At 44.2% G+C, this 27,775-nt stretch overlaps 3 protein-coding genes across 3 annotated transcripts; 2 read left to right on the top strand and 1 right to left on the bottom strand.

Annotated features, from left to right (window-relative positions):
- The first annotated feature begins 6,447 nt into the window (after nt 1–6,447).
- LOC123787614 (olfactory receptor 51I2) lies at nt 6,448–7,386 on the top strand. Its single transcript, XM_045790422.2, has one exon. It carries the CDS (start codon nt 6,448–6,450, stop codon nt 7,384–7,386), a length of 939 nt encoding a protein of 312 aa, XP_045646378.2.
- A 7,567-nt stretch (nt 7,387–14,953) lies between these two features.
- On the top strand, nt 14,954–15,892 carry LOC123782688 (olfactory receptor 51I2). Its single transcript, XM_045782961.2, has one exon. The coding sequence runs from the start codon at nt 14,954–14,956 to the stop codon at nt 15,890–15,892; it is 939 nt and encodes a 312-aa protein (XP_045638917.2).
- A 10,675-nt stretch (nt 15,893–26,567) lies between these two features.
- On the bottom strand, nt 26,568–27,455 carry LOC123782686 (olfactory receptor 51I2-like). Its single transcript, XM_045782959.2, has one exon. It carries the CDS (start codon nt 27,453–27,455, stop codon nt 26,568–26,570), a length of 888 nt encoding a protein of 295 aa, XP_045638915.2.
- Nucleotides 27,456–27,775: the final 320 nt, after the last annotated feature.

Genomic DNA, 27,775 nt, shown 5'->3' with positions numbered 1-27,775 from the left:
GCGGGAGAGAAGGGAGAAGGTGGAGGGGAACGGGGAGCAGAAGACAGATGGAGGAGGAGAGACAAGGATGAGACAATGAGAAGAAACACAGGAAGTTCTGGAAGAAAGAGGAGGACAAGCAAGAGGGAGAAGAGTAATGGGAAGGGGAGAAGGAGAATGAGGGTCAGAGAGAGAACAAAAAGGGAAGGGGAGTAGTTGTGTGATCACCACGTGATTTATAACCACTGAATCCATGGAACTTTCCTCTTTTCCTCTCAGCTTCTTTAAGCGCCTGGAAATTACTCTGATAATCAGCATTACCTGCTGAAACCTTTATTTCTCCACTACCCCCGAGATCGCCAGATAGAGCATCCAAGCCCCTGGGCAAAACCCTCTCATTTATGTGACAGTGGGCTCAGTGACACTTGTAATAGAATCAGGAGTAAATGAGCATGTGTGAGGCAAACAAGAACTCGAAAAAACTAGAAAATAAAAGAAAGAAAGCAGTGTGGCATTATACCGACTGCCCCTCAAATCATTAATTCTGGAGAAGTCTATGTCGAGAACATTGCTGTGGACAGGGCTGTGCAGCCAGGAACTGGAGCCTTCTGCCAACAGCCATGTGAGCTTGGGAATGTATCCTCCAAACGTAACCATGCTCAGAGACTGCAGCCCTTGCAAGAACCATGAGAGGATCCTAGCCAGATCACCTGATAAGCTACTCCCAGAAGCCCCGGGGCTTAAGGAATAAGGCAGAGTTCACATTTTTTTAATTTGAGTGCAGTTGACACACAATATTACATTAGTTTCAGGTGTACAACACAGTGATTCAACAAATCTATATGCAACACTATGCTCCCCCCAAGTGTAGGTGCCATATTTCACCCTACAGCGCTATTGCAATACCCTGGACTCTATTACCTATGCGGCACTTTTATTCCCATGACTGATTCATTAAATAAGTGGAAACCTGTATTCCCCACTCCCTTTCACCCATTTTGCCCATCCTTCACCTGCCCTGCCCCCAGGCAACTTTCAATTTGTTCTCTGCACTTATGGGTCTGTTTCTGCTCTTGTTTCTTTCTCTTTCTTTTCTTTCTTTCTTTCTTTCTTTCTTTCTTTCTTTCTTTCTTTCTTTCTTTCTTTCTTTCTTTCTTTTTCTTTCTTTCTTTCTTTCTTTCTTTCTTTCTTTCTTTCTTTCTTTCTTTTTCTTTCTTTCTTTCTTTCTTTCTTTCTTTCTTTCTTTCTTTCTTTCTTTCTTTTTAAGATTTTATTTATTAATTTGACAGAGAAAATGAGAGAGCAGGGAGAGCAGTAGAAGTAGAGGGAGAAGCAGGATCCCTGCTGACCAGGGAGCCCAAAGCAGGGCTCCATCCCATGACCTGAGATGAATGGCAGAGGCTTAACCATCTGAGCCACACAGGCACCCTTCTTGTTTCTTTTTTTGTTCCTTTGTCTTTTATAGTCCACATACATGGAGATCATGTGGGATGTGCCTTTCTCTGTCTGACTTATCTGACTTAGCATAATACCCTCCAGGTTCATCCATGTTGTTACAAACGACAAGATCATACTGGATCATATGGTATTTCCATTTTACATTTTTGGAGGAAGCTTCAGCTTTTTTCCACGTTGGCTGCACCAGTTTACTTCCCACCAACAGTGCACAAGTGTTCCTTTCTCTGCAAATCCTTACCAACACTTTCCATTTCTTGACTTTTTAATTCTAACCATTCTGGGAGGTATAAAGTGGTATTTTACTGTGGTTTTGATTTGCATTTCCCTAGTGATGAGTGATGTTGAGCATCTTATGGTGTGTCTCATTGCTTCAGAGCTCATAATTTAATGAGATAAGGAGTGTTTGTTATTTTTATAGGCAGAGAGTGTTTGGGGTAATTTTTTATAAATCAATTGACATGAATGTGGATACAGGATTCATATTTCACAGTCTGAAAGCTCTAATTAAGTCAAAGCATAGAGTAGATGTGGTGTTTGGCTAATTCATTTAATCATTCACTTTTTATTCAACAATTACTATTGATCCCCCAAGATATACCAGGGGGAATCGAAAGAAACCGGACACCTTTCTTCTTCATAGTCCTCAAAGTGAGTTTTGTGGCGATAGCCTAAGAAAATGGTGAATAAATCTCCACATTGACAACACCAGTAACATTTCAGGTGTAATAGAGGAAAAGGAAGTGTTTGAGAAAAATCCACTTGTGCCAGAAAAAAGTTCAAATCTAAGGGTGATAGATTCCAAATTCCATGTAATATTCTGAAAAAGGCTGCTTGTACTGCTTGTATTATTTCTTACACCCAAAAATATTCCTCAACTTCTGAGTTTTAAAAAAAACTTTGAAAACCAGTGAATATCAATAAATGGAGATGATACCAAGAGACCACATGAGATAACTGGTCATTTATGGGCACATTTTTGGCGATTTCCCTGAATATGTGCACATCTATGGGCTCACTGCAACCTAACAGCAGCTGCTCAATACCTCTATCACACCGAGCCACTCCAGGCCTGGAGTAAGATACTTTTCTGTGGTTCTGAAGTTGGCAAAATGTTACCCATTTATTCATTCTAAAGGAAAGCCAAAACCCAGGCACTGATCTAGGTAAAGGGTATAAGGCAATGAATATAACTTGGAGTCCATAATTTATTTAAGGTTGTAGAGATTTCAGTAGATTGGATGAACTCTTTAAAGAAGCAATGAAAAGACCCTAGGGTGTCAAAAAAGCTAAACATATTAAGAAAAGAATCACGGAACAGATAAATCTTATAACAAATCTTAGAGCTGTGGGATTCAGCAGGAAGAGCTTAGGTGGCAGAACTCCATGTAGAGGAAATGATGGGGGCACAACACCGGAAGCACAAAGCCTGAACCAGAGTAGTGTTTGAGAACCTGCAACAGGTGGGGTAAGACCTCTTTCTGAATGATGTTGTTAAATTGGGGAGTAAACCAAGATGATGGGAAAGGGAGCAATGAAGGCATTGCCTGCACTCGAGCTGCAATCCTTGCAGAGGGAGGGGTTTCATCAAGAAAATAAGCAAATCCCAAATTGCACAACCGCAGCTCAGAAAACGGCCTTTGGAGAGAACACATTCCAATCCGCCAGGAGTTTGAGATGTGCACGTACATGGACCAGAAGTTTAAAGGAATTCTTCATATCTCAAATTGGCTAAAACATGAAGACGGTGGGCACCATATTCTTAATGAACAGCCATGGGGAAGTTTGGAATTGGTTTTCAGAGAAATAGTTAGCTAAACTTTAAACTGCTTCTCCAAATTCAGGGGTTCTCCAGCGGGGTGCTTTGTCCCTCGGGGGACATTTGGCAATGTCTGGGGCATCTGTGGGTGTGGAAACTGGGGTGGAACACCTGCTGCGTGAAGACCAGTGATGCTGCTAAATATCCCCCCACACGAAGGACGTCGGTCACAGCAGAGATAATCCAGCCCTGAAGGCTAATCGTGCTGTGACTGAAACGTTCTACCCTAAAGTTCTAAGAGTTCTCAACTAGAGGATTTGGGTACATTTCTGAAGAGATCTATTAGAAAGAACTAAGTCCTCAACATCACTCCCCACGCCCAAGAGAAAGGGATGGGGGTACAACCCACTTTGCTTTGGGTCAACACAGGGGCCCCTCAAGGATTCTGCTAACGTACCGTATGTTGACCCAAAATTGGGGGAAAGAGAGACAAGGCGGACTAGTTCCTTCCTCATGCCTGTGAATCTAACTGGAGAGATGAAAGTTCCCATGCTCGTGGAATGAGAGCCTAGTGCTGGTTTGAGGGGGGTATTTTTGCATTGTGAGGTGGGATGGGCTATATGCTAGAGACGGCTGTCATGGCGTTGCCTTAGACCCAGTCCAGCAGAGCACATGGTCCCACAAGGGGGATCTGTGTTTGGACGAAGTCATAAGCAGCCAGACAGAATAAAGAGACATGCATTTAAATCAAGTGAAGAAGAAGTAAAAGAGGGAAAGAAGGTTCCTGGTAATCCGTGAAACACAATATGAGAGAGTCAGGTCTATTCATTGAACACACGCAGTAACATGAAAGCAGCTAGGTGAGGCACTCAGGGATTGTGAAGCAGCCACTGTCCCTTCTCTCTCCTTTCAGAAGGAGACTGCAAAAGGCAAGGTTAGCGAGTGAGGGTCAGGAGAAGAGAAATGGTGTGAGCCTGAATGCTGAAAGTCTGACCTTACGTCAGCCTGTGCACTGTGAACCCCCACCAGGCTCCCCAGAGGATATGCTATCATCTGAATGTGACCAGAATTCTCAGGAAACTCAGTTCTCATCCAGAGTGGAAGAAAGAACTAGCCTGATTCAACCCATTTCAAGTGTCAGTAAAGAAAATGTTCTGCTTAGACCTTATTTGCTGGGCTTGGTCAACATAGTCCTGGGATCTCCCAGAAGATAATGAGCTCTTCTCTTACTCCCCTGCCCAGCTACCACTAATGGTGTCTTGCACTTGCACTGGGTAGGGAATCGGACTGGCTGATTAATTGCTGGGTTCTTTATAAGAAACAGGAACACATGCTTTATTCTCAATGGTCTTTAAGAACCTCTAGAGGCTAAATCCCTCATAATGAATATTGAGACACCAAGCAGCGTCACTCTGCTCTCTCCAGAGGCTGAGAATAAGATACAAAATGGGCAGGCATGAATTCACTCTAGCAGATAGAAAAAAAGGGCCTGTTGTTCCTTCAGTGTCTCTCCTCTGTCTGGCTTCTGGTGAGTTCTGAAATTCATTAGGGTGGAGCTTGTGGACTCTCCTGACCCTGCTCTAAGAGTGAAACTGGGAAAGGGATGGGGGAGGAGAAGAGGGACAGCGTGCCCCGAAGTTAGCAAAGGGGAGCTCATAGTAGAGGGAGCAGAGCAGGTGCAAAGCCCCTGAATGGGGGTTCCTGTTCTGGCACTGCCACTAACTGTGGAACTCTGGGCAATGCACTCTGTTTCTACACATAGCTCACCTTGCAGATTCAGCGTCCTCGGGATCCATGTTGCTAGGACTCATTAACATTGCAGCAGTTCAGGGAGGAAAGGCAGCTCAGCGCACAGGTGAATTTCTGAAATCCTGATTCACAGTGCTCACAATCTACAAAATGGACCGACTAACAGGTCAGTGCGCACATTACAAAACTTTGCATGCGATGATGAATTCTGATTAAAGTACGTAAAAGTCACTCGAGAGGTAAAAGAGTAGAGAAATCATCTGGTTCTAATCTTTACACGATCTGGGCTTAGCCAAGCATCTCTAATCCTTTATTCCTACCCTTGATTTCAAGGCTGTTTCACCAGAAGACCACTCTGTTCATCCTCCAGGTCCATCTCTGCCTGTCTGGGCTTTCTTGCACAGCAAACTCTCATAGGCATTCTCTCTTTGACCAGAAATTAAAATGTAAATGAATCAGAGTCAGAAAGGATCATAGAATATATCCCAAAAAAGAGTGATAAGGGGGAAAAGACTCCGTGTAGAAAGAGAACTAGGCTCTCCCAAGCTCACACAGCCAGGGGCAGCCAGAGGCAGGTGAGTTATTCCCAGGGCTCCTTACCCCCTCCAGCACCCCTTTCACTAAACCACCTGGTCCCAATGTGGAGAAAGGAAGAGTTCTGAGCATTTCTGGGGCCTTCAGAAAACTGGGACATCCAGGTCTCCTTTTTCCTCCATCCTGATCAGCAAGGACTCTGAGATTATACTCTGGCCCTGCTTTGTTAGGGTTGGGAGAAGAAGGGGAAATGGAAAATATTTCTGGAGTTCCTCTCCCAGAAGAGGGTGCCTTAGCCTGAAACAGCTCTGCAAAACGGAAAGCCTTCCAGCCCTGTCTATCTTCATCCATCATGAGGCAATGACGGTGGAAGAATTTCCAGAACATCAGAATACCAGGAGAATACAAACTCTAATCACTCTTACAGAGGAATCATTATGGTTAAGGTCTGGGAATGCAGTCAGCAACATGTGTCACTGTAAGAAGGGCTGAGTAAGGCAGTACCCGAGGCTGTGTCTCTGGGGTGAGGGGTGAATAACGTGAGCTCCTGAGGACTCCAACTGTCAGTGTTCTTTAGACTAACTACCTATGAATTAGACTCATGTCAGTTCAATGCTCCTTTGGGGACGCATTAAAATTGTGGATAATATAGCTTTACGTAGTAGGACTTGGACATTTTCTTGTGCCTAACTGAGATCTGTGGAGCATTCATCACTGTCTTCCTTCTTCTATAAAACAGAGGGTTATTAGCCCAGCTTGTAGCCTGATGATCGGGAAATATGAAGAAAAGAAGTTTATCAATGTTTTTCCCTAACCAGTGATTTCCAGAATGTATCAATTTCCACTGTGGAAATTGAATTTCCAATTCATGCCCTGTGTGTGCTACTCCCTGGCTTCTTGTCATCCTGTAAGGGCAACTCTCAGAAGTCCTCAAGGTCTGATTCTGTTAAGTGTCCTGGCCTACCTCTGCCATGGGACTGTTCAATGTCACTCATCCGGCTTCCTTCCTCCTGACTGGCATCCCCGGTCTGGAGAGCTCTCACTCGTGGCTAGCAGGGCCCCTCTGCGTGATGTATGCCGTGGCCCTCGGAGCCAACACTGTGATCCTACGAGCCGTTCAAGTGGAGCCCAGCCTCCACCAGCCCATGTACTACTTCCTGTCCATGCTGTCCTTCAGTGACGTGGCCATGTCCATGGCCACACTGCCCACCGTGCTCAGAACCTTCTGCTTCAATGCCCGCAGCATTGCTTTTGATGCCTGCCTGATCCAGATGTTTCTCATTCATTCCTTCTCCATGATGGAGTCAGGGATTCTGTTGGCCATGAGCTTTGACCGCTATGTGGCCATTTGTGACCCCTTGCACTATGCCACTGTGCTCACCAATGGGGTTATTGCTGGAATAAGCATAGCTGTGACTGCTCGGAGCGTCGTCATCCTTTTTCCTCTCCCCTTCCTCTTCAAGAGGCTGCCTATCTGCAGACCCAATGTTCTTTCCCACTCCTACTGCCTGCACCCAGACATGATGAAGCTGGCCTGTGCTGATATCACTATCAACAGCATCTACGGTTTCTTTGTTCTTGTATCCACCTTTGGCATGGACATGTTATTTATCTTCCTCTCCTATGTGCTCATTCTGCATTCAGTCATGGCCATCGCTTCCCGCAAGGAACGCCTGAAAGCTCTCAACACTTGTGTGTCACATATCTTGGTTGTACTTGCATTTTATGTGCCGATGATTGGGGTCTCGGTAGTGCATCGCTTTGGGAAGCATGCCCCACGCTACACACATGTCCTCATGTCTAATGTTTACCTCTTTGTCCCTCCTGTGCTCAACCCTCTCATTTATAGCGCCAAGACAAAGGAGATCCGCCGAGCCATTATCCGTATGTTTCGTCCCATCAAAATGTGACTTTCATGTTTGCTTTTAATATCTGATGTTGACTGTAGCCATAAGTTGTCGTCCATGGTGTCATTATCATCGTCGTCGTCATCATCATCATCTTCATATCAGAAACGGTGAGATAGGTGTGTGTGGTGGAGGAAAAGGAGAAGATCAGGAAATGGAGGCTGGCTTAGTTGGTTAAGTGACTGCCTCCGGCTCAGGTCATGATCCTGGGATCGTAGGATCAAGTCCCACATCAGGTTTCCCCTGCTCTGTGAGAATCCTGCTTCTCCCTCTCCCTCTCCCTCTGCCTGCCACTTCCCCTGCCTGAGCGCCCTTTCTCTTTCTGTCGAAAAAATAAGTAAAATCTTAAAAAAAAAAGAAAGAAAGAATAAAGAAATAAAGGAAAGAAAGAAAAAGAAAGAAAGAAAGAAAGAAAGAAAGAAAGAAAGAAAGAAAGAAAGAAAAAAGGAGCTACAAAACTCGTAACGCAAAACCAGTGATAGTACATTCGGCACACCTCAGTGGCATTGCCAAAAAGCTAAATATCAGAGGTAATTGAGTGATTAGACACTCAAAAGGAAGATTAATCTAAGCTAGTCATTTCATATAAAAATAACGATTAAAAAATAACTATTAAAAAACTTTAAAAGTGTCTTTAGAAATTATTGATGTGCATTAAACCATGTTATTTTCTTAACAATCTCATGAGGTGTAGAGAATTAAGGCACTTTTTCAGAGTAACGCAGCTAGGGGGTGAGCCACAGGAGACTCAGTACTTGTATGTCTCCACTATGTGTACCTAGAACCTAGGACACCAGCTCTGTGCGTTCTTGGCCTCAATACTAATACCACCACTACTGTCCTTGCCTTCACCGCCTCTGTTTCAAGTTCACAAAGTGAAATTCGATGTACCGTCAGAACCTGCCATAAGATGTGTGAACGAATATGACTCAGGAGAACTGATGAGAGCTGAGCTCTAGAAGAAACTCCAGATTCTTTTCTGCTTCCGTTATCTGCGCACTAACCCAATCCTCACACAGGGAAAACAATATTCAATATCTGAACCATAGACCCTTGCACTTTTTGACGTCCTACTAAGTGCATGATATCTCTTGATTTTATTTTTTGGGATTTTAACTTTTTTTCCACACAATGACATAAGACATGTCGAAAAGTATGCCTTTCTAGAATTTCTAGCTACAAAAGTTTGGGAAAAGCAGAATAGAGAATTTATGATCCAAACACTACAAAATAATTATTCTAGAATTTCTATGAGGTTGGTTTTTCCGCCTGCTCTTTCCTTGACGGCCACGTAATTTCTTGGCAGAAGTGGAGTGCTCTCAAATGAGGTTTGGGCTTACATCTAGACTAAATTAAAGATGATGCCTTGTGGAGACTGAACTACCTCCAGGGATACTTGGCCGGAGACCTCAAGCAGTTGAGCATAGTTAGCTAGAAAATTCGTTCTGTGTAGCTCTCTTGAGGGAATATGAAGGAGAAGCATCAGGTGCCAGAGGGAGGGAAGTATTTCTGAATGGAAACGATGTAAGTATGTGGGATCCAGGTTTCCGAATAGGCCCATAAGTGAAACAGGAGACTCCTACAAGGGCCCTTGTCTATTAAATAAACTAATTTATAAGCATGAATGAGCACCGTGGCTGAGCATAGTTTCAAATGGAAAATAAAAAGACTATGGCCTTCAGTCAGTTTAAATAGAGACCTTGTTGGGGCACCTGGGTGGCTCAGTCATTAAGCGTCTGCCTTCTGCTCAGGTCATGATCCCAGGGTCCTGGGATCGAGCCCCATGTCGGGCCCCCACTCAGCGGAAAGCCTGCTTCTCCCTCTCCCATTCTCCCTACTTGTGTTGCCTCTCTCACTGTGTCTCTCTCTGTCAAATAAATAAATAAAATGTTTGAAAATAAATAAATAAATAAATAATAAATAAATAAATAAATAGAGACCTTGTTGATTCTTACAAAAAGCTCTGTATTGCCAAATCAAATAATAATGCTACCATTTTGTAATGCCATGAGAGTCATGTTGAATGAATATACAAATGCAAATCGAGACTTGGGGAAACTGCACTCTGTGAAAGTGTGGAAAACACTCACTGATTCCCACTCTGGGGAGACAGAGGAAGACAGTCCTATGACCACAGGCCTCACGCTGACAGGCAAGGGTGGAAAGAAGAAAGGACAAGGAGCACTGGAATAGGAGCCTTCTATCAGCGCCTCTGGCTCCTCTCCACCTTATTTCTTCCCTTCTTTCTCCATCATCAGATAGAAATGTGGCAAGTTTGAGGGGATAGAGAAATGGTATTTCTAGGGTTCTCTTCCTCTTATGAGGCAGGTGCCATAACTTAAGGTAGTCCTGCATCTTTCAACCTGACAAGGTCTATAAGAAGCCCAGTTTTCTGGGGCGCCTGGGTGGCACAGCGGTTAAGCGTCTGCCTTCAGCTCAGGGCGTGATCCTGGCGTTCTGAGATCGAGCCCCACATCGGGCTCTTCTGCTAGGAGCCTGCTTCTTCCTCTCCCACTCCCCCTGCCTGTGTTCCCTCTCTCGCTGGCTGTCTCTATCTCTGTCAAATAAATAAAATTTAAAAAAAAAAAAAAAAAAAGAAGCCCAGTTTTCTGGTTTACGTAGAGACTCTTTACCTCTTTCTATATGACAAGCTTTTCTTGGAACTCACCATTTTTCCCTATTGAATGGGAAAATACCTGGATTTTGGCCAACCAAAAAGGAGCAAAGAAGATTGTATACTTCTTTTGTTATAGGTCCTTTGGGTCCACCTCATAAATTAGGTCACCTTAGAAATTAACTACTAACCATGGCTGAGCTAAGCTTGCTGGGGGAAATAATGAGGTTTGTTGGGAAAAAAATTCCAGGAGAATAAAGGTTATGCTTTTGCATGGCCTTCTCAGGGGTGCCAATCTCATCTCCCAGAGCCTGTGTTGGGTGGGTTTATGAAGAGACAGACAGAAGACACTAGAACAAGACTTATGGTAGGCTTGGACTCCTGACCCCTGTGCCTCACAGTAAGACTCGCGGTAAATGCACACAGCTAGAAAGTAATGCAGAATTGAGAAAACACACATCCACTTTCAGGCGCCCTCTATGGAATGAATTTCTGTGTGAGCCCAGGAAGCAGGAGAATCTTCAGACACAAGAGCATGGTAACGGAGGGTTATGAACAGGCCCCTGGGCACGGCTGACCATCGGCCCCACTGGCTCAGTTCCACCAAGGTGCACCCCGCCTCCAGGAAGCCATCCTGAGACCTGAGCAGTTCTGCTGGGATGAGCCAGCTTAGTGCTGCAGCTGTGCTTCCATGGGGTGGGAAGCGCTCCTCCCCAGATATTGTTCTCTGAAAGGAGAGACAGGAGCAGGGGCACAGACTGCTTCTTGTGAGTTATGGTTCTCCACTGCAAGGGTATTGCCGCAGCGGGAGGATACCCGCCCTGCCTTCGGCAACTAAACACGCTGTCTCATGGGGGCTCAGGACACTGAGCTGGGCTATTTCATTTTCAGAGAGGAGGGCATCCACGTGCGGGGGGCCATGCATGGAGCACAGGCAACCAGAGGCCCCCCAGACAGCTGAGTGGGGTGTATGCCCTGAAGAGGGCTCAGGTTTCATAGACACAACAAAGGGCTTATGAAGTCAGCCATTGCTTTGTGAATTACCACCTTCCTGACCTCAAACAAGTAATTGAGTCCTGCTGAGACTTCCCCATGCAGGGGAAGAGAGGACCACTTAACAAGCAGTGCCTGGTGTGAATGTCTGTTGGGAAGGTCACGGTGAGGACGTGACCACTGACTGACCCAAAAGCTGGATCCCAGCAATCGAGTCTCCTCACCCCTGACCCTGCCCTTGGAATGGGCCTAGAGTATGTCTTGCCCCTCCTGCAAGTGGTCCCAAGGACAAGACTTTGAGATAGTCCTAAGTGCTGAGACCATGTGGATAGCACACAGTCTGAGCCCAGATAAGGCCTCTGCAGAAACTCTTCCAGGCCTGGTGCCCAGTGCAGAGATCTACCCGCTTGCGACCACCCAAACTAGCCTCCTATTTGAGTTCCCTTGCTCAGGAGCTCTGCCATCTATGATCTGGGGTGGCCTGACTTTCTTTGACATCTCCCCGCCCTACAGTTATGGGGGTGGGTTCAGATGACACCTGGGAAACCGTGAAGGGCCTTGAGAACCAACCATTTGGGTGCCCAGAGCATTGGTAGACAGGGGGCATATCCTTCACGCCACTCTCCTACCTGAAGCTAAGTACCTGGCAGGGCTCTGCATCTCTGCCCCGGCTCCAGCTTCTGCTGGGCAAGGTCACCTTGGCAGTAGCTCCGGCAACACTACCAGAGACTCTCCCGCCTAGGTTTTCAAGTAGCTTCCTGCAGGTGTAAGTCTCCAGGTTTCATTCCCTTCGGCTGGTCAGTTTCCCTTCTGTTTCAAAACCTGTGTAAACACTTCCCAGGATGAAGCTCATTATTTTATCCTACTGGTGTTATGTTACTGTTTCTCTGACTCTATACCACTCTTCATGCTGTTCTTTCTGATTCCGGGGCTAGACCTCTGCAACTGGCATTTCTCCTTTGTCAAGCAGTTCCCGAGTTGTGCAAACGGAGTAAAGGGGGCTGCAGTAAGAAGGAATTCCCATAGCATTATTGGTTCCATTTTGCACCTTTCCACATTTCTAATAGAACTAAGTCCTCAACATCACTCCCCACGCCCAAGAGAAAGGGATGGGGGTACAACCCACTTTGCTTTGGGTCAACACAGGGGCCTCTCCAGGATTCTGCTAACGTACTGTATGTTGACCCAAAATTGGGGGAAAGAGAGACAAGGCCGCCTGGTTCCCTCCTCATGCCTGTGAATCTAACTGGAGAGATGAAAGTTCCCATGCTCGTGGAATGAGAGCCTAGTGCTGGTTTGAGGGGGGTATTTTTGCATTGTGAGGTGGGATGGGCTATATGCTAGAGACGGCTGTCATGGCGTTGCCTTAGACCCAGTCCAGCAGAGCACATGGTCCCACAAGGGGGATCTGTGTTTGGACGAAGTCATAAGCAGCCAGACAGAATAAAGAGACATGCATTTAAATCAAGTGAAGGAGAAGTAAAAGAGGGAAAGAAGGTTCCTGGTAATCCGTGAAACACAATATGAGAGAGTCAGGTCTATTCATTGAACACACGCAGTAACATGAAAGCAGCTAGGTGAGGCACTCGGGGATTGTGAAGCAGCCACTGTCCCTTCTCTCTCCTTTCAGAAGGAGACTGCAAAAGGCAAGGTTAGCGAGTGAGGGTCAGGAGAAGAGAAATGGTGTGAGCCTGAACGCTGAAAGTCTGACCTTACGTCAGCCTGTGCACTGTGAACCCCCACCAGGCTCCCCAGAGGATATGCTATCATCTGAATGTGACCAGAATTCTCAGGAAACTCAGTTCTCATCCAGAGTGGAAGAAAGAACTAGCCTGATTCAACCCATTTCAAGTGTCAGTAAAGAAAATGTTCTGCTTAGACCTTATTTGCTGGGCTTGGTCAACATAGTCCTGGGATCTCCCAGAAGATAATGAGCTCTTCTCTTACACCCCTGCCCAGCCATCACTAATGTTGTATTGCACTGGGTAGGGAATCAGACTGGCTGATTAATTGCTGGGTTCTTTATAAGAAACAGGAACACATGCTTTATTCTCAATGGTCTTTAAGAACCTCTAGAGGCTAAATCCCTCATAATGAATATTGAGACACCAAGCAGCATCACTCTGCTCTCTCCAGAGGCTGAGAATAAGATACAAAATGGGCAGGCATGAATTCACTCTAGCAGGTAGAGAAAAGGGCCTGTTGTTCCTTCAGTGTCTCTCCTCTGTCTGGCTTCTGGTGAGTTCTGAAATTCATTAGGGTGGAGCTTGTGGACTCTCCTGACCCTGCTCTAAGATGAAACTGGGAAAGGGATGGGGGAGGAGAAGAGGGACAGCATGCCCGGAGGTTAGCAAAGGGGAGCTCATAGTAGAGGGAGCAGAGCAGGTGCAAAGCCCCTGAATGGGGGTTCCTGTTCTGGCACTGCCACTAACTGTGGAACTCGGGGCAATGCACTCTGTTTCTACACATAGCTCACCTTGCAGATTCAGTGTCCTCGGGATCCATGTTGCTAGGACTCATTAACAGTGCAGCAGTTCAGGGAGGAAAGGCAGCTCAGCGCACAGGTGAATTTCTGAAATCCTGATTCACGGTGCTCACAATCTACAAAATGGACCGACTAACAGGTCAGTGCGCACATTACAAAACTTTGTGTTTGATGATGAATTCTGAGTAAAGTACGTAAAAGTCACTCAAGAGGTAAAAGAGTAGAGAAATCATCTGGTTCTAATCTTTACACGATCTGGGCTTAGCCAAGCATCTCTAATCCTTTATTCCTACCCTTGATTTCAAGGCTGTTTCACCAGAAGACCACTCTGTTCATCCTCCAGGTCCATCTCTGCCTGTCTGGGCTTTCTTGCACAGCAAACTCTCATAGGCATTCTCTCTTTGACCAGAAATTAAAATGTAAATGAATCAGAGTCAGAAAGGATCATAGAATATATCCCAAAAAAGAGTGATAAGGGGGAAAAGACTCCGTGTAGAAAGAGAACTAGGCTCTCCCAAGCTCACACAGCCAGGGGCAGCCAGAGGCAGGTGAGTTATTCCCAGGGCTCCTTACCCCCTCCAGCACCCCTTTCACTAAACCACCTGGTCCCTATGTGGAGAAAGGAAGAGTTCTGAGCATTTCTGGGGCCTTCAGAAACCTGGGACATCCAGGTCTCCTTTTTCCTCCATCCTGATCAGCAAGGACTCTGAGATTAGACTCTGGCCCTGCTTTGTTAGGGTTGGGAGAAGAAGGGGAAATGGAAAATATTTCTGGAGTTCCTCTCCCAGAGGAGGGTGCCTTAGCCTGAAACAGCTCTGCAGAACGGAAAGCCTTCCAGCCCTGTCTATCTTCATCCGTCATGAGGCAATGATGGTGGAAGAATTTCCAGAACATCAGAATACCAGGAGAATACAAACTCTAATCACTCTTACAGAGGAATCATTATGGTTAAGGTCTGGGAATGCAGTCAGCAACATGTGTCACTGTAAGAAGGGCTGAGTAAGGCAGTACCCGAGGCTGTGTCTCTGGGGTGAGGGGTGAATAACGTGAGTTCCTCGTGACTCCAACTGTCAGTGTTCTTTAGACTAACTTCCTATGAATTAGACTCATGTCAGTTCAATGCTCCTTTGGGGACGCATTAAAATTGTGGATAATATAGCTTTACGTAGTAGGACTTGGACATTTTCTTGTGCCTAACTGAGATCTGTGGAGCATTCATCACTGTCTTCCTTCTTCTATAAAACAGAGGGTTATTAGCCCAGCTTGTAGCCTGATGATCGGGAAATATGAAGAAAAGAAGTTTATCAATGTTTTTCCCTAACCAGTGATTTCCAGAATGTATCAATTTCCACTGTGGAAATTGAATTTCCAATTCATGCCCTGTGTGTGCTACTCCCTGGCTTCTTGTCATCCTGTAAGGGCAACTCTCAGAAGTCCTCAAGGTCTGATTCTGTTAAGTGTCCTGGCCTACCTCTGCCATGGGACTGTTCAATGTCACTCATCCGGCTTCCTTCCTCCTGACTGGCATCCCCGGTCTGGAGAGCTCTCACTCGTGGCTAGCAGGGCCCCTCTGCGTGATGTATGCCGTGGCCCTCGGAGCCAACACTGTGATCCTACGAGCCGTTCAAGTGGAGCCCAGCCTCCACCAGCCCATGTACTACTTCCTGTCCATGCTGTCCTTCAGTGACGTGGCCATGTCCATGGCCACACTGCCCACCGTGCTCAGAACCTTCTGCTTCAATGCCCGCAGCATTGCTTTTGATGCTTGCCTGATCCAGATGTTTCTCATTCATTCCTTCTCCATGATGGAGTCAGGGATTCTGTTGGCCATGAGCTTTGACCGCTATGTGGCCATTTGTGACCCCTTGCACTATACCACTGTGCTCACCAATGGGGTTATTGCTGGAATGGGTGTAGCTGTGACTGCTCGGAGCTTCATCACCCTCTTTCCTCTCCTCTTACTCTTCAAGAGGCTGCCTATCTGCAGATCCAATGTTCTTTCCCACTCCTACTGCCTGCACCCAGACATGATGAAGCTGGCCTGTGCTGATATCACTATCAACAGCATCTACGGACTCTTTGTTCTTGTATCCACCTTTGGCATGGACATGTTATTTATCTTCCTCTCCTATGTGCTCATTCTGCATTCAGTCATGGCCATCGCTTCCCGCAAGGAACGCCTGAAAGCTCTCAACACTTGTGTGTCACATATCTTGGCTGTTCTTGCATTTTATGTGCCGATGATTGGGGTCTCGGTAGTGCATCGCTTTGGGAAGCATGCCCCACGCTACACACATGTCCTCATGTCTAATGTTTACCTCTTTGTCCCTCCTGTGCTCAACCCTCTCATTTATAGCGCCAAGACAAAGGAGATCCGCCAAGCCATTATCCATATGTTTCGTCCCATCAAAATGTGACTTTCATGTTTGCTTTTAATATCTGATGTTGACTGTAGCCATAAGTTGTCGTCCATGGTGTCATTATCATCGTCATCGTCATCATTGTATTCTCATCATCTTTATATCATCTATAATAAAATAATATGTAGGGGAAAAGTAAAAGATCAGAAAACGGTTCTGTGAAATTATAGCAAAGAATGACTAGTACATTCAACAAATCTCAGTGGCATTCATTGAGAGGTAAATATTTGAGTCATTAGGTGATTGGACAATATTTTGCAGAGGAAGGTTGATGTAAGCTAGGAATCATTTTCTCCGACAATAACTACTACCAATATTATAATAAATAATTCATTGAGTCATCAAAAGTGTCAGGTTCTGTTAGAAATTATGATGTGATTCAATTCATTTAACCTTTATAACAATCTCACGAAGTGTAGAGAATTAAGTCGGGTTTTCAGAGTGACACAGATGATAGGTGATGTAAATGCGACTCAATACTTGTCAGTCTCCTGGGGCCCCTGGGTGGCTCAGCTGGTTAAACGTGAATCTTCTTTCAGCTCAAGTTGTAATCTCATGGGTCATGTGATTGAGCCCCAGTCCGGTCTTGCACTCAGTGGGGGGTCTACGTGATGGTTTTATCCCTCTGCCCTTCCCCAGACTCCTGTGCGTGTGCTCTCACTCTCTCTTTCTCTAAAATAAATAAATCTTTAAAAACTACTTGTCTGTCTCCGTTATGTGTACCAAATGCCTACAAATACTGTCTCTGTGATGAGCTGGCCTTACTACTAACATTCCAACTGTTATCCTTTCTTCGCCTTCATGGCATCTCATTCATGCGTGTTTCAACTTCACTAAGTGAGATTTGATGTATTGTCAGAACCTGCTATAAGATGTATGACCCTGGGAAACTGAGAGACTGACCTCTAGAAGAAACTCTAGATTGTTCTCTGCTTCCTTCCATCCTCCCACAGGGAAAACACTATTCAATATCTGAACCATAGACCTTTGTTCATTTTGACATTAAATTAAGTGTATGATTTATCTTTCTCTTCCTCTTTGGGATTTTAATTTTCTTCTATATAATGATGTGATAACAAATGCCAAATAGTATGTCTTTCTAGAATTTCTAGCTGAAAAGTCCTGGGATGGGCAATAGAATTTATGATTTAGACACTACAAAATAATTATTTTGGACCTTCTATTAAATTGGTTTTCCTGCATGCTCATTCCTTGATACCAGGGACATACGATGCAATAAAAAATTCCTTGGCAGAATTGGAGTGCTCTCAGATGAGGTTTGGCCTTACATCTAGACTAAATTAAAGGAGACGCCCTTTGGAGACTGACCTACTCACCAGGGATACTGGGCCAGAGACCTCAAGTAGCTGAACATAAAGTTATCTAGAGTTTTCTCTCTATGTGAAGCTTTCTTGAGAGAATATGAAGAAAAACTATCAGGTGCCAGAGGGAGGGAATTATTTTTTAATGGAAACAATGTATCTGGATTCCAGGTTTCCATATATGCCCATAAGTGAAATAAGAGACTTAGAATGTAAGTGGCCTAGTCCACTAAATTAATTATTTTAGGAGCATGATTGGGTAACATTACTCAGCATGATTTCAAATGGAAAATATGAGTCAGGCTATGGTCTTCAAAGTCAGTTCGAGTAATGACCATTTTGAATCATACAGGAAGCTCTGTATTTTCACCTCAATTAATAATAATAATAGTAGTAGTAGTAATAGTAACACTTTATCATACCTTGAGAGTAGGGTTAAGTAATTATACATGCAAAGGCAAAGCTTGGGGAACCTTCTATATATGAAAGCGTGAAAAACACTCACTGATTCCCACCTGGGGAGACAGAGGAAGACAGTCCATGACCCCAGGCCTCACGTTGACAGCCAAGGATAGAAAGGAGAAAGGACAAAGAGCACTGGAATAGGAGCCTCCTATCAGTGCCTCTGGCTCCTCTCCACCTTATTTCCTCTTTTTTTTAACAACCTTTTCTTTGAACTCAACATTTTTCCCTATTGAAATAGGAAAATTCCTGGGTTTTGGCCAATCGAAAAGGAGCAAAGAAGATTGTATAGTTCTTTTACTTTAGGCCCCTTACTTCTGCCTTAGAAAATTAGGTCACCTAAGAAAATTAAATACTGAACTTGGCTCAGCTGAGTTTGGATGGGGGGTGTATTGAGGTCTGTGGGACAAAAAAAATCTCTGAGTGATAAAGGCCATGCTTTTGCATGGCCTTGTCAGCAGTGCCAATCTCATCTCCCAGGGCCTGTGTTGGGTGGGTTTATGAAGAGACAGACAGAAGACACTAGAACAAGACTTATGGTAGGCTTGGACTCCTGACCCCTGTGCCTCACAGTAAGACTCGCGGTAAATGCACACAGCTAGAAAGTAATGCAGAATTGAGAAAACACACATCCACTTTCAGGCGCCGTCTACGGAATGAATTTCTATGTGCGCCCAGGAAGCAGGAGAATCTGCAGACACAAGAGCATGGTAACGGAGGGTTATGAACAGGCCCCTGGGCACGGCTGACCATCGGCCCCACTGGCTCAGTTCCACCAAGGTGCACCCCGCCTCCAGGAAGCCATCCTGAGACCTGAGCAGTTCTGCTGGGAGTAGCCAGCTTAGTGCTGCAGCTGTGCTTCCGTGGGGTGGGAAGCGCTCCTCCCCAGACACTGTTCTCTGAAAGGAGAGACAGGAGCAGGGGCACAGACTGCTTCTTGTGAGTTACGGTTCTCCACTGCAAGGGCATTGACGCAGCGGGAGGATACCCGCCCGACCTTCGGCAACTAAACACGCTGTCTCATGGGGGCTCAGGACACTGAGCTGGGCTATTTCATTTTCAGAGAGGAGGGCATCCACGTGCGGGGGGCCATGCATGGAGCACAGGCAACCAGAGGCCCCCCAGACAGCTGAGTGGGGTGTATGCCCTGAAGAGGGCTCAGGTTTCATAGACACAACAAAGGGCTTATGAAGTCAGCCATTGCTTTGAGAATTACCACCTTCCTGACCTCAAACAAGTAATTGAGTCCTGCTGAGACTTCCCCATGCAGGGGAAGAGAGGACCACTTAACAAGCAGTGCCTGGGTGTGAATGTCTGTTGGGAAGGTCACGGAGAGGACATGATTGCTGGCTGACCCAAAAGCTGGACCCCAGCAATCGAGTCTCCTCACCCCTGACCCAGTCCTTGGAATGTGCCTAGACTTTGTCTTGCCCCTCCCAAAAATGGCCCTAAGGACACGACCTTGAGATAGTCCTGTGTTGCTGAGACCCTCTGCAAAATATACATGACTGAGCCCAGACAAGGCTTATGTGTAAACTTCTAAAATTCTGGCAGCAGGTTTAAAGATACTGGCTTTAGGCCACGCAAACCAAACCTAGTATGTTCCCTTGCTTGTTATACCTGCCACCTACGAATCTGGAGTGGCCTGCCTCTTTTTTGGGTTCTTCCTGTCCTTTGAACATGGAGACTAGTTTGAAAGGACCCTTGGGAAGCTCCTGAGGATCTTTCAAACCAACATCAGTAGCCAACATTTTGTTTCATGGGATTTGTCATACTAGGTGTAGGCATATGTGGTTTGTGTTCATATTTGTATTCGGAAGTGTTTTTATTCCTTTCTTTTCTTCTTTTACCCATGGAAAACTTGTTTCTAAAATATATGTAAGAAAATAGATAGAGGAAGATACATTATCTGTTAAATGATTATTTAATTTAGTTTGTTTTGTACATGCGTCACTCAGGAATCAGCTGACACCACCTAAACAGTGGATATTTCACTGCAATTTGCATAACCCCCTACAATCACCAAATAGAATGTATAACCCCAGCCAACCCCATGCACTTCTGCACTCATGCATCACTCACCCAAAGCATGGACGTGTGGCAAGCTTTACTAAAAGTTTAAATTATAAACAGATCTCAACTCATAGAAATGCAACAAACAGAACGGGTGATTGGACCATCTTTATCTCACATCTTTTATTTCCAGTCATGGTGCTCAGAAGAAATTTCTTTCTCACGTGTTTCTCAATCTCATTTTCCCTAGCAGACGTATTTAGACACTCTCCTTTATTCAACCCTGACTCAAAAAAAATGTACTGGATTTTTAGGGGAATGGATATAGTTCTGACAACACATTATTTTCCTTGCAAGCTTTACTGTTTGCTGAAAGGAAGCACAACAGCTCACTCCTGTATTTATTCCTTCAACAGTATTTATTGTGACCTACAATGTGGGAGCCATTGGTTCAGTTTGAGGGCTCCGTGATTACAGAATTTAGTCGTTAGGGTTTGTGAGAGATACCTATCTGAAGGGAGCTGGAAGGAATACGCCAAAGTCTCCTGAGATGTAGTTACTAACTATTCCTTTGTAATACCCCTTCCACAGCCACGGCACGTTTTGAGCAGGTGCAGTGTGATGGAGAATGTGGCTGGTGGCAATCTAGTCCATGTTCATGCGAACTGTGGCAGGGCAGAATGAAGGCTGCGAACCTCAGGCTGTTTTTAAAGGAACATATCCCACATTATAAGCCATGAGAAAGAAGCTTCCTGAGAGGCCGTCTGTATTTTTACCATGGAAGACAGCTCGTAAGCAACAATGGCTCAGTCAACTTTAAATACTAGTCTTGACAGTCAAGTGCGTTGTCTCTGACTCAGATGAAGTCTTCTGTGAGTGTTAAACAGCTTAGAAGTGGTAGAGCGCTAAGTGGCTTTTTCTCTATTTGACATTTGACATGACATTATGTAAAGTAAATCTACCATGGATTTTATTTTATTTTATTTTTTTAAAGATTTTATTTATTTATTTGACAGAGATAGAGACAGCCAGCGAGAGAGGGAACACAAGCAGGGGAGTGGGAGAGGAAGAAGCAGGCTCATAGTGGAGGAGCCTGACGTGGGGCTCGATCCCATAACGCTGGGATCACGCCCTGAGCCGAAGGCAGACGCTTAACCGCTGTGCCACCCAGGCGCCCCTACCATGGATTTTAAAGCAAAAATCTGGGAATCAGCAACTTCGTAAACAGATCTTTGACTAAAATTTCTAAAACTGTAGAAGCAAGTAAAATAAATCTGAAACTCAAAGAAATTTCTGCCAAACAGATATATCCAAAACTTGATACGTCTGGGTTACAAACACTAGAGTGGAAATAGTTCCCATTTCATTTATTCATCAAGGATGGAGATTAATGATTACATTCCGCAGGAAATACCATTCAACATTTAGCATCCACATATGTGCAAGAACATTTTTACAAATAACATAGAAAAACAAGTTTATGGTTTTCAGGGGGAAAAATGTTACGACGCACAACTCAGGTATAAATTGGAAAATTAGACATTTGTGAAACGGATTCTGATTTATTTTCAATATGATTTCTTAACCGTGTTAGCCCTCAGACCACAGAAAATATTATAAACAGGTTTATACATTTATCATTTATTTAGATATCAGTACACTTAGATATCAGATAGAATACAACCTTAGCAGTTTGAACAAATGCAATTTATGTCAGAAAGAAATTTATGTTTTTTTTTTAACGTACTGCTAATTAACTTGGTCAATATTTTTTAGGCAGTCGTTAAGCATACATATACACATGCATATATGTAATGGATTTTTTCTATATTAATAAATAAAGATCTTTTAATTTTCTGCCTCCTCAATATATTTTTCTTTAATCCATAGTCAATATAAACAGGTTATATTTACTCCGTGTGTGTGTGTGTGTTTGTGTGTGTGTGTATACCCCAGTAGTCCTTACCCAGCTAAGAACTGGAGGGTGAGTAGTTCTGGAACACTGAAAGGAATTTCTACTACTTTTTTGTGCTTTTTGTCCCTTATTTATTCAGAACTTAGCTCAGCATGTCCGTATTCAACTGGTGAGACACACATAAGAAAACATCTCCCAATGTCACCCACTCTTTGTTATCAGGAACCAGGTTCAAGTCAGCCACATCCCCGGTGCTTACGACAGATTCGTCATTCCACGTGTGTCTGCTAAAGGAACACATAAGACGTCCCTGCACAAAATGATGACAGAAATACTTTGTGTTACACCTGCCACTCACCTTGCTCCTTATTCTGTGACTTTTCCATTCTGTGGCTGAATTCAGAGATATGGGTTGTTTTTTTTTTAATTTTATTTATTTATTTGGGAGGTGAGGGGAAGAGCAGGGTGAGGGGCAGAGAGAGAAGCAGATTCCCCACTGAGCAGGAAGCCTGATGCAGGACTCAATCCCGGGGCTCGGGGATATGGCCTGAGCCAAAGGCAAACGCTTAACCAACGAGCCACTCAGGCGCCCCAAGAGATATGTTTAAAAAACAAAAAAGACTTATTTCACTTCATGCTAAGTGAAATAAGTCAAGCAGAGAAAGACAATTATCATGTGGTTTCTCTCATCTATGGGACATAAGAACTAGGAAGATCGATAGGGGAAGAAAGGGATAAACAAAGGCGGGGTAATCAGAAGGGGGAATGAAGCATGGGAGACTATGGACTCTGAGAAACAAACTGGGGGCCTCAGAGGGGAGGGGGTGGGGGAATGGGATAGACCGGTGATGGGTAGTGAGGAGGGCACGTATTGCATGGTGCACTGGGTGTTATATGCACCTAATGAATCATGGAACTTTACATCAGAAACCAGGGATGTACTGTATGGTGACTAACATAATATAATAGAAAAACATTATTATAATAAAAAAATAAAAAAACAAAAAACAAAAAAGAAACCTAAGAAATACTGAAGTCAGCCATATGGTTTCTACTATTCAGTTATAGATACCGAAGCAGTAGGAGATAAAAACATTTTTTGAAAAAGAAGAGAGATTCCCATTGTAATCATGACTTTCAGGGTTAATCTTTGTCTTTTTTTTCTTTCATTTTTGTTCATAACTGTGTCTAGAGTTAGCTCATATCCAGTTTTTGGACCCATATGTACAGAAGGATGATTTTCCAGGTGACTGGGAGGGGATTTCTCTGGACTGGGTGGAGATGGCAGGCGAGCTTTTCCAGCTTTGTGGTTCTGAGACTCCCTCTGTTGCTGTGTGAACAGCTCCAAGGAACACTTCTCTTGGAGGCCACTTGTGTGGCTCAGAGCCAAGACTGTTTCTAGAGGATGTGCACTCCCTCCCTCTGCTCCCGCTCCAGAGCTCTACAAGCCCTCCTTCCAAAGCGTGCGCTCCATCGAGAATTTTAGTGCCGCGGCACTGTCTCGCACCTGCTTCCTTTAGAGCCTGCATCTCTCACCAGCACCTTCTCTCTTTCTCAGTGATCTTTATCTGTTTTTTTCTATGGTTTCTTCCTGGCTGGGGTCAAATCCTACCGGAAAAGCTATTTGCTGAACATTTCAGAGATTCTCAAATGCTTAGGAGTACCACAGCTTTGCTCGATCCTCTCAGGTGCACGAGGACTCGGACCTTACAAGGATTATTCCCAGTCAGTCTCAAAGCCACCACCCAGATTTCTGCCTAGGTTTCCATCCTCTCCTACTGGGGGTGAGTGTTTGTGATTTTGGGAGTTTGTCATTTCCTGTTGGACTAACTTTGGTTATTTCCCTTCACCACACTGCTCCCTACCACGCGTTTTCTAACTCTGTGTTTTGGCTATACCTACCTTGATGGAGGGTACTTGTCATCTCTCTGTTATCTAATATTGTTGAAGATATTATCTCTAGGTTTTTATTGTTTCATTTTTTTTGGTAATGATTGGTTAATTCAGCATTCAGGTGTTCAGAGGAGATTCATATCTATATGGCTGCTATGTTTAGGGCAATATCATGTCACTCAGTCCTAATGGTTTTAATTTTTAAAAAGTTATTTCATGACCCTTTGAGGGGGAAAAAACATGAAAAAGGATATGTCTTTTAAAATTATATGTTTTGGGGCGCCTGAGTGGCCCAGTCAGTTAAGCATCTGCCTTCAGCTCAGGTCATGATCCCAGAGTCCTGGGACTGAGCCCCGCATTGGGTTGCTTCCTCAGTGGAGAGCCTGCTTCTTCCTCTGCCTGCTGCTCCCCTTGCTTTTGCACTTGCTCTCTCTCTCTCACTCTCACTCTATCTCAAATAAATAAATAAGATCTTAAAAAAATATAATAAAAAATGATATGTTTCTATCTCAGTCTGCTTTCCCCGATCATCCAACAGAGTTGAATTATGCCATAGCCAGTCCATTGTCCAGTGAAAGCCGCCATGTTTGCGTTTACCTCTGCCAAGTGGCCACATGGCCTACGTGGGCTGTGCTATGTGTGTTTTGCATGAATTCACAGAGTATTCCTCTCGCCTCATGGCTGTTACTCTCCAGGGATTACACTCTCTGAATGTCCTGATATTCTTCATCTACTGTTCTCTATTCTAGCAACTTTGAACTTGTAAATTTCAGGTGGTAACATCATTTTATATTGCTTAGTCAGAATGGCAAGCACATAGGTTCCTTTTCATAAGAATCAGGAATATTCTAATTTATTTCAAAAGTGAAAAGTTGTAACCAGAGACGTAAAGGATCTATATTCTAGAAACTACAAATCACTCTTGAAAGACATTGAAGAAGACACAAAAAGATGGAAAAATATTCCATGCTCATGGATTGGAAAAATAAGCATAGTTAAAATGTCTATGCTACCCAGAGCAATCTACACTTTCAATGCCATCCCGATCAAAATACCAATGACATTTTTCAAAGAACTGGAACAAACAGCCCTTAAATTTGAGTGGAACCAGAAAAGGCCCCAGATCGCCAAGGAATTGTTGAAAAGGAAAAACAAAGCTGGGGGCATCATGTTGCCAGATTTCAAGCTATACTACAAAGCTGTGATCACAAAGACAGCATGGTACTCGCACAAAAACAGACACATAGACCGATGGAACAGAATGGAGAACCCAGAAATGCACCCTCGGTTCTTTGGGCAACTAATCTTTGACAAAACAGAAAAAAAACATCCAGTGGAAAAAAGACAGTCTCTTCAATAAATGGTGTTGGGAAAATTGGACAGCTACATGCAAAAGAATGAAACTTGACCACTCTCTCACACCATACACAAAGATAAACTCCAAATGGATGAAAGACCTCAATGTGAGACAGGAATCCATCAAAATCCTAAAGGAGAACATAGGCTGCAACCTCTTTGACATCGGCCACAGCAAATTTTTACATGACACATCTCCAAAGGCAAGAGAAACAAAAGAAAAAATGAACTTGTGGGACTTCATCAAGATCAAAAGCTTCTGCACAGCCAGGCAAACAGTCAAAATAACTAAGAGGCAGCCCACGGAATGGGAGAAGATATTTGCAAATGACACTACAGATAAAGGACTAGTATCCAAGATCTTCAAAGAACTTCTCAAACTAAATACATGTGAAACAAATAATCAAATCAAAAAATGGGCAGAAGATATGAACAGACACTTTTCCAATGAAGACATACAAATGGCTAACAGACACATGAAAAAATGTTCAAAATCATTAGCCATCAGGAAAATTCAAATCAAAACCACCTTGAGATACCACCTTACACCAGTTAGAATGGCAAAAATTGGCAAGGCAGGAAACAACAAATGTTGGAGAGGATATCGAGAAAGGGGATCCCTCTTACACTGTTGGTGGGACTGCAAGTTGGTACACCACTCTGGAAAACAGTGTGGAGGTCCCTTAAAAAGTTAAAAATTGAGCTACCCTATGAACCAGCAATTGCACTACTGGGTATTTACCCCAAAGATACAGACGTAGTGAAGAGAAGGGCCATATGCACCCCAATGTTCATAGCAGCATTGTCCACAATAGTTAAATTGTGGAAGGAGCCGAGATGCCCTTCAACAGATGACTGGATTAAGAAGTTGTGGTCCATATATACAATGGAATATTACTCAGCCATCAGAACGATTACACAACATTTGCAGCAATATGGATGGGACTGGAGGAGATTATGCTAAGTGAAATAAGTCAAGCAGAGAAAGACAATTAGCATATGGTTTCACTCATTTATGGAACATAAGAAATAGGAGAAGGAAGGGAAGAATGAAGTGGGGGGTAAACAGAAGTGGGACTGAACCATGACAGACTATGGACTCTGGGAAACAAACTGAGGGCTTCAGAGGGGAGGGGGTGGGGGAATGGGATAGGCCTGCGATGGGTGGTAAGGAGGGCACATATTGCATGGTGCACTGGGTGTTATATGCAAATCATGAATCATGGAACATTGCATCAACAACTGGGGATGTACTATATGGTGACTAATATAACAGATCAAAAATTTTTTTATAAAGTGAAAAGTTGGTCACAGTTATTGTGTATTTTAATTTTTTCAAGTTTAAAGATACTCAAAAGTACTATTCCTTTTAAATGTATTCGGTGCTACCTTTGACCTCAGGTAGCATAATCTCCAGTTATAGCATGGTTTAAGTAAGTTTTTGTCTGTTTTGAGATTTACTTGAAAGCATAGATGTAACTAGTTTATTGGGACAAATAAAAGAGTCTAATTGAAGACCCTCTCCTTTGTTAGCTCTGAGACAAGTCATCTATGACAACCTGTGACATAGTTAATGACAATACAAGGCAGCCTGTTGTATTGAGTTAATGGTTATAGACAGGCTGTACCATACAACTAACAGCAGGTACCCAATCAGAAGTCCATTTACAGAAGGAGATTAAAACCCTCCAGGGCCAAGTATATCCAAGAATCAGCAATAACAACAAACTTCTAGGGTACCTGGCACAAAAAGATATATCAGGGACATGAACTTGTGCACATACTCAGGGGCATACTTTCCAAACCGATGAACCATGGACACACTAACCATGGGTAGATAGAAGATGAGCACAGCACAGATGTGTGACACACATGTGTTGAGCGTCTTAAGCCTCTCCTTCTGGGAGGCAATGGCCAATACAGAGCGGAGTATTAGCACATAGGAGAGGAGAATGAGCACTGAGTCTATGCCAAAGGCAGAGATAACAATGAACAGGCCATACATGCTGTTGATGGTGGTATCTCCACAGGGCAGGCGGATCAGGTCTGGGTGCAAACAGTAGGAATGGGTTAATACATTGGCTTTACAGAAAGGCAGCCTCTTCAGAAGGAAAGGCAATGGGAAGACCATGCAGAAGCTACGGATGGTGATGGATATGCTCATGTGAGCCACACGGATATCAGTGAGCACTGAAGAATAACTCAAGGGGTTACGAATGGCCACATAGCGATCAAAACTCATGGCCAGCAGAATCCCAGATTCTGTCCAGGAGAAAAAGTGGATAAAGAACATCTGGGTCAAGCAGGCATCAAAGGCAGTCTCTGGGGCATGAAAGCACAAGGCAGCCAGTACAGTGGGCAACGTAGAAAAGGACACCCCCAGGTCATTGACAGACAACAGAGACAGGAAGTAGTACATTGGCTGGTGCAAGCTTTGCTCCTCCTTTATGATGAAGAGAATTAGAATGTTGCCCAGGATGGAGATGGCATAAAGCAGCAAAAGGAGGGCAGCTAACCAGGGCTGCAGGCACTCCATCTCTGGGAAGCCTGTTAGTGTGAAGCTGGTAGTGCTCGAGATGTTAGTCCCAAAACTTCCCATGAGGGTCCCTGAGTTGCTTTTGGGGAAATAGAACCAGAATGAAGTGAGATTAGACAGTGGACGATCAGGAGTGGTCACTGCCCTCAGGATGGAAGGTGCAACAATACTTAGATTCTCTGATGGTTAGATCATGGAAGGGTCAGGAAGGAGCACGTTAGGGTTGTTGGTTACATTTCATACTTTCTGCAGGCTGTCCATAGCCACAGATGTATCTTGGGCTCCGAATCCTTCCCCGCAGATATTCTTTGACTCTTTTTGTGGGGGAGGAGGGGGAAATCATCCCCTGTTCTTCCTGTCCCTGTGTTCTTTACAGAAAGATT

This window comes from Ursus americanus, chromosome 16 (assembly GCF_024610735.1).
Source record: "Ursus americanus isolate L20-20 chromosome 16, mUrsAme1.1.p, whole genome shotgun sequence".
In the NCBI taxonomy this organism is placed as follows: Eukaryota; Metazoa; Chordata; class Mammalia; order Carnivora; family Ursidae; genus Ursus; species Ursus americanus.
The sequence above is the reverse complement of the archived record's forward strand: the minus strand, read 5'-3'. Positions and strand labels throughout refer to the sequence as shown.